Source organism: Carettochelys insculpta, chromosome 26, assembly GCF_033958435.1.
Source record: "Carettochelys insculpta isolate YL-2023 chromosome 26, ASM3395843v1, whole genome shotgun sequence".
NCBI lineage: Eukaryota > Metazoa > Chordata > Testudines > Carettochelyidae > Carettochelys > Carettochelys insculpta.
In genome coordinates this window covers 12177734-12188704 of record NC_134162.1, presented here as the reverse complement: position 1 = coordinate 12188704, position 10971 = coordinate 12177734, and the positions used below count along the sequence as shown (strand labels likewise).

Below are 10971 nucleotides of genomic sequence, written 5' to 3'. Positions count from 1 at the left end.
CAAAATGCTAAGGGAGACTAGAATTATTATATCCAGGCTGGCTAGATTAGGTACCACAATTTTTGCCCAAGCATATCATTTTAGGTTAGTGTTGTGTTGTCTGGTATCATGATTATAAAGAGTGCTGTAATCTGTAGTTCAAATTACCCCAATAGATTGTTTTAAGAGACAGCCTTGTGCAGTCCAATTTCCTCACGTATATGGATTTGCTATTTTTCTGATGGGAGAAGTAGAACAATGTGATGATGAAAAAAAGGTTATTCATCTTCATATTTGTGAGTAGACTCACTGCTGACTTCATTGTTTTTACCTTTCAATGAATCTTTATCAAGGTCATATTCATTTGCTACCAGTGAGTTAGGATTGTTGCCAATAGTTGTTCTTTTGTTAGTTGTAGGAGTGCTAATTGTAGGAGGAGAGTCAGTGACACTTGAAGGCAAATCTGTTGAAGGTAAAATTGCTGAAGGAAAGAGAAATCATGTCACAAAAATGCACATTTTAGTTAGAGGTGAATTGTAAAGATTAAGTAAACATTTGTTTACAATCCACACACACACCCCTCCCGCCAGCCAGGTGAAAAATTTACTCATTTTAGAGTGTAATAAGCTCTTTGTTTTAACAAAATGAGAACCATTACCCTCCTTAGATTTACAAGGCTTTCTGTTTGAAACTTTTCTCTATTAAACAAAACAAATCCCAGATAATAGACTTATTAGAACATGCTCCAGTCTCACATTATATATAGGCAACTAGGACTGTTTGACTGACATCCTTGAAAGAAAATGCTGCGCTTCTCCAATGGTCAGGAAGTTAAAAGCTTAAAATTACAAAATTTTCTTTGAGCTGCAGCTGGCTCTAGACCAGAAGGTAATGGTATACTTAACAGACACACCTCAGGTACTGTCCAAAAAGACAAAATAATATGGGGAAGAAGTTTTAATACTGGTTTTCACTCTAAAATAGCCTCAGATTTTGAGGGTGGAGTCCAGAGTTGGGTGGTTAGTTCGTTTTGAGACAATGAAAGGAGCATAATTATCAGGCAAGAATTGCACTAAATAAAAAAAATGTTGGATGAAAGACTCAAAAACAGCAGAAATTATTTGGTGACAAAGGATGAATTAACCGAACCCCACCGCTCTTTACTGAGCATTCAGGTCATTATTTCACTTGGAATCTATACTCTAGACAGTAACCTCCAGGGGAATGCTCTGTGGAAACAAAGAAGGCTATGGGGCTTGTTTATTTGTTTGTTTGAAGTGTGGCTTCTACAAAAAGCCCCAGCAACATAAGGATCCTCCTACATTTCAGCAAGTCTCCCCATGCCCAAAAAGAGCGATATGATCAACAGTCTAATCATGAGGTCGTCTTAAAACTGTTAGGGCAGCCTGACCTTGACACGCTGGAAGTCGAGTCCATTCAACTTTATCTCCATTAAGCAAACATTGGATGAAAGATCTCCCATGTAATGCGAACCTAAAGAAAAGAGAAAAAAGTTTATTACCTAGCTTTCTAACTGCTCTTATGACAGTCCAAAACTTTGGAAAAGGGGGTCTTTTTGCCTGTAGATGACCTGTTAGAGTTAATCCTGCTTTTAGTACCAACACAATCCATAGGACTGAGCAAAGCTCAGTAGTTAAAGCCAGTGAAAGCATTTACAGAAAGAAGAGCACTGCAAGGAACCATCATCTTCTGATGATGGAGAAAAAGGAACTGTAGCAGAGAGATAGCCGTGCTAGTCTATATACTATCAAAACAAAAAAGCAGTCCAGTAGCACTTTAAAGACTAACCAAACAATTTATTAGGTGACGAACTTTCGTGGGACAGACCCACTTCTTCAGACCATAGCCATACCAGATCTGGTAGTTGAAGTTGGAATAAAAGCAATACCAGATCTGGTATGGCTATGGTCTGAAGAAGTGGGTCTGTCCCACGAAAGCTCGTCACCTAATAAATTGTTTGGTTAGTCTTTAAAGTGCTACTGGACTGCTTTTTTGTTTTAAAAAGGAACTGGTATGTGCTGTGCTGCACACACACTGCAGGTGACCAACAGATATGGACTCCTGCTGCGTGTGCACAGCCCAGCAAAGCAGTGCTCAGGAAAGCTTTCATACTGGCAGTGCAAGGATGTACCAACTCCTTGAGTGGAGCACCCACAGGGACCCCTCGAAGAAATGCATCTCCTACAGCTGATTTCTGCATGTTCTTTCCCCAGTCTGCTGAAATGGTGGGAACAAACAAGGGTGCACATGGATATCATTTGCAGCTAGAAGGCTACTGCTTTTATTCCAACTTCAATTGTAACAGTCAGAACAGTCTACCTGTTCTGACAGCAGCCACAAGGGTAGAAGTCAGCTGTCCAAGAGCTATCTTGCTGATGCCACTCTTTCCAAACCTTAACAGCTGTAGCCGAATCTAAATCATACCATTTAAACCCAAAATTTTTGTTGATAGGCACAAATCCAAGGTGTGCAATTCCTGTACTCCTGTGCATCAGAAAATGTGAGTTATCACAACAATTGCTTGGACATTCTTGCAGGTGCAAGTCAGACATGGTACTTATTGCCTGAAGGAAAAAATCACTGGGCCCTTGGAAACTTGGATTCCATTTTCATTTCTGTCTTTGGCCTGTGGGTGACTTTGTGAAGACACTTCCCTTCTGAGCTTCTGTTTCCCCCTCTGCAAAATGGGGTTAACAATACTGACCTCCTTTGTAAAGTGCTTTGATATCTGATAGTAGCCACTTTGTATTACATCACCTGGAATGTAGGGCCCAATCTCTGTGGAGATGGAACCTGGCAGATGTATAAGCATAGGACTGGTAAGGAACTCAAGAGGTTTTCTAGTCCAAATCCCGTACTCAGGCAACGTTAAATATTATCTCGACCATCTGTGACAGGTATTTGTCTAACCTGCTCTTAAAAATCTCCAAAGACAAAGATTCCACATCTCCCCCACCCACCAATCATTTTGATCCCAGCACAGGGAATTGAACTCTTGCTGCATGCACATATCAACTAGGTGTGTAATGCAGTGGAAAACAAAACCATATATTACAAGTCGAACCACTCTAGTCCAGCACTCTCTCATCCGACATCATCTGTAATCTGGCATGATTTTAGTTAGCTGGATGACCACTTATCGTGAGTGTGGCCAAGTTTTCTGTGGTCCTATAAAGTTTGTTTACAGCCACTACTCCTGTCTCTCAGTGTTCTGTACTGTTATTTAGCTGTAATTTACCCCTAAATGTCTTCTAAGACCCATGCCAGCAGGAGCAGTGTTAGTAATGCTACTTGACAATATTGACCTCCTGTGGTCCGGCAAATTATTTCATTCGATAAGGTCCCTATGGTGCTAGATTAGAGAGGTTCAACCTGTAATTCAAAAAGAGAAAAATGCGTGCTCATGCCACATGCTTCCCTGTTCAGTTACTCAAATGTCCAGGAATAGGGTGACCATCCGTTTTGTATTTGGGACGCCAACTAGGCATCCCTACTTATTTTTATAAGGGACTAATTGTCCCATATTTGGGCCCTCTCTCCACTGACCTTGCTGGCCAGAGAGCACATCAGTCACTTCCCCAAGCCTCGAGGAAGCAGGGGGAGTGTGGGCGGCTGCCACATCCCTGTCACTTCTCTGGGGCTCCAGTGGCTGTCACTTCCCCAGCGCTCCCAGGGAGCACTGGGGGCTGCTGCTTCCCCAGGGCTTGGTGGAGCTGGGAGGAGCTGCCCCTTGCACCCATATCTCCCTTTCCTGTATTTGGGACAGGGAGATACGGTCGCCCTGTCCAGGAAGTACCTGCTCACTTCAATGAAACTAGAACTCAGTCAGCTATTATGGTAATTTGTGCCAACAGCAGCTAGAACAAATTGAACCACACTGCCTGGTATCAGAATGGCACCTACTTCCTCCCTACTTCACCTGTTAGCTGGAGGACTGGGGGCTCATGATGCACACTTAGCCAACTTCAGTTTGAAGCTTACGCTCTTTAAATATGTCCGTTAAGCCAGGAGAGCAGACCTGCAACAGCTCCTTCAAATGTGTTATTCCATTAGACCAGAATTTCTATTATTAATTTTCCAGTTTTCCCCTGTAGTTTGACACCAAACTAAGTTCTGTGACTTAATCAGCACCGATTGCCCAACACTCACCCAGCGTTACAAGTTATCTTGATTTTTGTACCGTATGGATAAAAAGTTTTATTTTCAGCTTTGCCATTCTCTGGACCTTTTGGATCACGACACACTTTCCCTAACAAAGAATAAGATGAGTGTTAGCGTATTATGCTGGTGCAACAAATTCTAACATACTTAGAGAAGAACTATGGCAGGGATGGTCAAACTGTGGCTTGCAAGCTGCATGTGGCTCTTTTATAGTTAAAGGGCAGCACATGGAGTCCCCTCTGCCCCCAGCTTGGAGGGAAGGGAAGAGCTTGGGACCTCTGCCTTGGAGCAGAGTGGCGAGGTGGGGACTTCTGTCCAGGAGGGAGGGAGTGTTCAGGACTTCAGCCAGAGCCTGGCGGCAGACCTAAGCCCTGGCAGGTGCCTCCTACATAGGGTCTCAAACTTCAGAAGGTTGTTGCATGCAGCTCCAGTGGTCAGTAAATTTGGCAAAGTTGCCACCCCTGGATTATGGCAGACGAGTAGTCCAACTAGTTCACTCTCCTCTCTTGTTATTTTCCTACTTAACTGCTTAACACAAAACACTCTTAACAGCTCACAGAGGGCCTCTTGCTCAAATAAAAGAGAAAAGAGACAAAAAGACACCCACCTCTGCACAACTCAGGCATTTCTGACCATGTTAAATTCTCATTACAAGTCGTTACAGGGTTTCCTCCATTCTGCTCATAACCTCGGCGACAGACATAACGCACAGTGGTCCCATTAGGATAATAGCTCTTTGCTTCATCTTCTTTATCTAAGGTAGCCGATTTAAGCCTTGGTGGGGCATCACAGCTGACTAGCAATAAAAAAAAATTACAATAAAAAAAGACATGGGATCTGAAATATTTAGCTGTACAGATAGGCATAAAAATTGTAATTTTAGCTTTCTGTTTATAGTTAAATAAAAAAACACTAAAAGTGTGCACAGCTCTGTAACATAAGTGAAGGATACCAAACAGTTGACAGACATCTTGCCCCAGAAGCTTATGACTTAGAGCCCTCTCAGCAGCCATTACAATACAGCCATGAAGCAGCATATCAACATGACAGAAGAGCAGTTTACAAAATATGTGGGTGAAGGTAGATTTTTAAAAAATTACTTTTCAGGAAGAGAGGCGAGCCAGTTGGACAAAGTTGAGCAGGTGCGGCTCAAACAATGTTTGATACAAGCTAAGGAGTAGAAAAAGAAAAGTAAGGAGCTAAGAGAGAGGAAGGCACTAACAGGTGAAAGCACATAGAAGGAGAAAGATTTTCTCACTGTTCCTCATTTCCAGCTCTTGCTGAACAGTCTGTTTACCACCACTGCATGGTCATGCTCTGCAGCTTTAACCCTGTGACTCTCCCCAGTCTGGGGTCAATCCTCCTCACTTTATTGAAGTCTCCTACAGTTCCCACAGCCCCTCTCCCACTCCATCCTTGACCTTCTCAAGTCTTGAACACTATGAAGCATTTCTACTTCTTTTAATCCCATCATTTCTGGCTTTTGTCACTCCAGTCTCTCTCAGTTTTCCTCCTGACTCTTTTATCTCCTACTCCAGGCCTAGTTTGGTAGATTCTCTGACTACTCCGTCTCCCGCCTGCAGCAAGAGTCTCCCAGAATTCTCTGCTTGGCCTACCACTTCTCCTTGTGCACCCCAGCCACAGGAACCAATCTGCTCTCAAAGTTTTGTATATGATCATTATACTGACAACTCACAGAACTCCTGTTGAGATTCCCTGCCAGCAGCATAACTGCACATAGCAAAACTGGGGCTCATGTTCCCCTGCAAATTCTTCCTTCTCCACAGCCTCACTCACCACTGAATAAATAAAATCATCATCCTCTCCACTGCTCATGCCTGTTATCTGGGCATTATTTTTGTCTCAGCCTCTTCTTGCATCCTGGGTAAATCCAACTCTCACCATTTTCTCTTCTGAAGTTCTCCAGGATCCAGGCTTTTCTTAGTCCAGGCTGCCAAAGCTCTCATCCAGGGCCTTCTATCCTTCTTTATGGACTTGGCTTTTTTCATGGTATGTCAACCTGTTCTGTGCACCCCTCCTCCAAGATTCCCTTCTTTACCACATTGAAACTAAGCTTCCTATCCCCCTCTCTTAAAGGGCATCTCATCACAGCCCTATTTTACCTATTGAACATTTCATTTTATGACATCAGACATCTGCTGAGCTCTTCCTACACAGCCAACTTTGATCAGCTCTTAGTCTGTTTCTACAAGAGGTACCTTGAAGCTTTCTTCCTAACCCCTCACAGGCTCCCTGAAAAGATTCATAGCCACTCCCTTAGCCCCAAAAAACATATTTCTGCTGTACAGTTTATTCAATCCTGAGATTTTATACAAGTGAGATACGAGGCAAGACACAATCCACACACAGCTCACCTACATTCAAACAGGCAGCCCTCCCTCCCCAATACCCTCACTCATTTGTTTGATCCACTTGTTGCATCGTGTTGTTAATTTGGATACAGAGATCCTTAGGGGACAAAAAGCCTCTATCATACAAAGCATAGCACAAGGGGGTTGTGATTCCCAATAGGGGCATCTAGGCACTACTGTAACAGAAATGGTAACTTAGGTAAATCATTTCCGAAACATCTGCCACACAATGCAGTGAAATTGTATGAGCATCTTGAGAACAGAGACATCCCCATCTATTTCTGTGCTGTAAAAGCACAAATATAAAACTGTTTCCCAGGCCCGCTGACCTAAACTGCTCATTCCTGAATCAAGCACAAGTCCCCTTGCTGATGGATGCTCCTACACTGCTTGACCACAAAATTCTTCATCAAACAGATTCATTGTGCATTGTTACGGCTCTAGGAGGAACTTGAAATGAGTTCTTGTGGTGTAGTGGGGGATATGTGTGGATGTGTATGGCTCACAGAGGGTGGGGAGCTCCTGCTGAGGGTAAGGTAGGTGACACCTCTGGACTGCAGACAAAGGAGGAGGTGGAGCCCGAGGGGTTTGAATTGCAACTGGGAGTTGGAAAGTAAGTAGTCTGGGCTGGGAGAGGGAGAGAGACAAAGGAAGGTGCAAGGACCTGGCTCGAGGCATGGATTAGACTGGCTGTCTCTGCCTGCTGTACTGACCCCTCTGTACAATGCTGTGCCCTGTTGGCGAATCAACCCGCGGTTCTCCTGCTGAGTGAGAATCACTCCTGCCTGCAGACAGGGTGCAGGGTTTGGGGACCCCTGAACCCCATCACAGTTATTAAACCTAATCTTGAGTAGACCTAGTGAGAGGGGAAAGTTCTACCTTTCCATCAGTGAAGGGGGGCTAGTAAGCTTTTCCAGAGAAAATAAAATACTTACAACCACAAAACTCCTCAATGGGTGACCACGTGAAGCTCTGAGTGCAGGTGACAGTGTTCGACTTTCCCGGGATTCTAATAAAGTCACGAAGGCACTTGTATTCTATTACTTTTCCGAGAGGGAAGTTATCTCCATGAATAAGAGGGAAGGCACGTGTCAGGTTTGGTGGGGCCCCACAAAGACCTAGCAGAAAAAACAACAAAAAAAACCCATAAGAATGCACTCATTTCACAAGGGAATATTGATTATAAATAGTTTCACTGCACTATCCTCTTTGAAAACTCTGACATGCCTTAGGCACTACAGGGACCTGCCACAGGCCAGCTGAGCCCCATTGTAGGAGCTGCCTCGGGTTTTCCAGTAATCTGTAAGAACTGAAATGCTTCCCATGGCCAGAAGATTTAAACTTCAGGCTAGTCATCACTGCTGTATGAATGGTCAAGTTACCTCAAGAGGAATTGGTCTAGTCAGAGCAGTCATACAGAAAAAATGGTAACAGTGCAGAGAAGTACTGTATGAGCAGCGAGTTGCCGAGTCCTCACTGCATGACTGGTTGCAACCTGAGCGACTGAAAGTTTCACCTACATTCTAGCTGGGCCAGCAAGTGGTATTTAACTAGACCTGGAAATATGCATCCCTCAAACACAAGCTTCTTTTGATTATCATGAATCCTGTCCTCCGCGCTAGAATGGATACTTTCCCCACTTTATAATCAACACTTTGAGCTGTGGGCTTTTTAGGGATGCTTAGGATTTTTTTCATCTTATATTGTGTAAGAAAGGGATTTTGCAAAAGGAAAGATCAGTTCACTCATCTCATTGTTCTGAAAATCACACATTGAGCCAGACCACTCATAAAAAGACATCAGATCCAACAAGATGACTGAAGTGACTTTTACAGTTCGTGTCTGCCAAATGAGGCGATAAGGAAAGAGGTGCAATACAAGAATTGCTCCTTCCCTCTCCTACAAACATTTCTACAAAGTTCTGCCCCCAACACACAAGTGAAAGTACCCCGCACAGGGCAGCTAACACAAAAAAGAAAAAAATAATCTTAATTGTTTCATTTTCCTTAATATTTCTGAGACTGCACAATGCAAAATGTCCACAGGTGGTAGCTTTTTTGCCCTGTTGACACACTACCAATTAATTCTTCAAACCATCAGCCTATTCCTAAGCACCACAGTGAGGATGAGAGTAGTTTTAGAGCTGGATAATCTTTGGCTCAGTCAACATGCCTGGTGTGCAAGTCACAATAGGAGATCCACTTTGAACAGAGCCATCTCATTAGAGTCAAATGGAAAGAAGCTCTGGTCTCTGCCATTCTCAAAGGCCATCCTCTGATCCCACCTATCCCTTAGACTATAACTCAAACCCCATCCTCCCTGTCCTTCTAGTATCATGAGCCATGATGTCATAAAGGTCAAAAGCATAATTAAGTTAGAAAAAGAAGTTGATGTGTTCATGAAGGATAGGTCCATCAATGACTAGTAGCCAAGATGGTCAGGGACCAACCATGTGCTCTGGGGTGTCCTTAAATCTGTGACTGGTGGCAGCTGAGACAAGGTGACAGGGGATGAACACTTCATTCATTCACCATGTTCTGGTCATTCACTGTGAAACATCTGGCACAGATCACTATATGAGACAGGACCCTGGGGTAGATGGATCATTTGTCATGCCCACAGTGGCCATTCTCATGTTGGTTGCCGTGTAGTTCTTCCTTCCGCTGGCATCCTCTATACCCTCAACTTCTCCTCTGCTCCTCCCCAGGCCTGTACTCCATGCTCCTCCTCCTCCTTTCCAAGCACATTGATCTTATTTTCTTTCCTAACCCTCTCTCATCTGGGCTTCCATTACACTGTCCTCTGATCTTCATCCGCTCTCTTGGCTCCCCACTCACCAGACTTCAGCTACCATCTCTGTGCTGGTTTCTTCCAACACACCCAACTTTGCTGGGGGCACTCTCCTTGGATAGCCAGCAACTGATTCTTTCAGTTTCCCACCAAGCCTGGCTCAGAGCCCACCTGTCTACATAACAAGACGACCTGGGGCACCTTATAGACTAATAGATATTTTGGAGCATAAGCTTTCGAGGGCAAAGACCCACACCACATAAGAGCCCTCTTCACTCCAGAACTCAGATAGTTCAATTATTTTTCTTTTCTGTCTCTAGCAATCTCCCTCCACCTCCTAAAGAAGCCAAAAAATCATCTGCTGAGAGAGGAACAAGTTCTGCAGATTTGTGTTTCTGTTCATACCTATGGGTCATGCAGTGAGACAGATCCTTGCCACATCTCTGTGAGCAGGGCAGGGCGGGATGCAAACCATCAACTAGCATAGTGCAAATACTCTCACAAAATTAGGTGGTAGAAGAATTTTTTTATTTTCTCTATTCACAGCTGAAAACTGACTTCAGGGAACACACATTTTTAGCCTCCAAGCACATCCTTATCCGATAATGACCATCAGTTTCCCAGCAGTCACCCTTGATTCATAAGTAACCTGTACACAGACTGGTAGAGGGGGATCCCAGGTTACATAATCTCAGCACTCACTCTCACAACTACCACTCAGAGCGTTGAGAGGATCACATTCAAACCTAACCCCATCCCTGGGTCTACAGACAGGGCCATGTCCAGCTACTTGTCTTCTATTCTGGATTTCTGTGGCAACACGATAAACCTCTGAAACTGAAAAGGTACAGAAGGCGTCAGTCTCCCACAATACTGGTGCTGTTCCACATGTAATGCCAGAGAGAGGAGGGCCAGGGAGGCATCTGGGATGATGTGTTCCCTTAGACAGGTCACTCAGTCACTCTCTTGCAACTTGCTGAGATTTTAAAGAAAACCATCTGTCCTAGCTATGAAACCACTAGACTGAACTAGCCCAGCAAACGATAGCTTCAGATTTGCATACTACTCTTGTTTTGGAGAGCCCATGAACTTGCTTTCTGCTGGTATTCCGGTACATATAAGAAAAGATGTAGGATGCTAAACATCAGTAAAAATCGGATAAACCCTCAGCAGATATTAGCTCACTCAGCAACTGAAGGACTGCAGGAAAGAAATGAGAGCCTACTTTGAAGAATTAGCGAAACATCTTTTGTCTCTCATTTTGGCTCACCACTTCTTCTCAGAGCAAGCTTTGTATGTCACAATGGAAAAAACTCCAGGAGCCACCAGTACACCAACAAAAAATTCTTAATGGAAAAAAAACAACAGTAACCAGGGGATGACATTACCTAATGTTTAAGGTGAAATCCAGCACAATTCACAATTCTGGAACCCACTTGCACCACTGTCATCAATGCAACTGTAATTAAAAGATAGCTTTCCGGAGGTGCTTTAATGATGATTTCCCCCACTTGTTCCCAAAGAAAGGTTTGAGTCAAATTGGTTTTCTTATGAAAACCAACTGGACGCAGTATGAAAATATTCAAGCATGAACAAAAAAGTTACAAGACTAATAAACATTCTTTCAAAATGGAGAGAAAGTTCCAGC

At 43.6% G+C, this 10971-nt stretch overlaps 1 protein-coding gene across 1 annotated transcript in view; it reads right to left on the bottom strand.

Annotated features, from left to right (window-relative positions):
- Positions 1-10971, bottom strand: part of LOC142001737 (complement receptor type 1-like) — a 201210-nt gene that overhangs the window by 95102 nt on the left and 95137 nt on the right. The window contains exons 21-25 of the mRNA XM_074977257.1: positions 7469-7651; positions 4769-4957; positions 4150-4249; positions 1391-1473; positions 311-460 (exon numbers count right to left, since the gene is read on the bottom strand). Of these exons, the coding sequence (XP_074833358.1) occupies positions 311-460; positions 1391-1473; positions 4150-4249; positions 4769-4957; positions 7469-7651 (705 nt within the window). The remainder of the gene's footprint in view (positions 1-310; positions 461-1390; positions 1474-4149; positions 4250-4768; positions 4958-7468; positions 7652-10971) is intronic.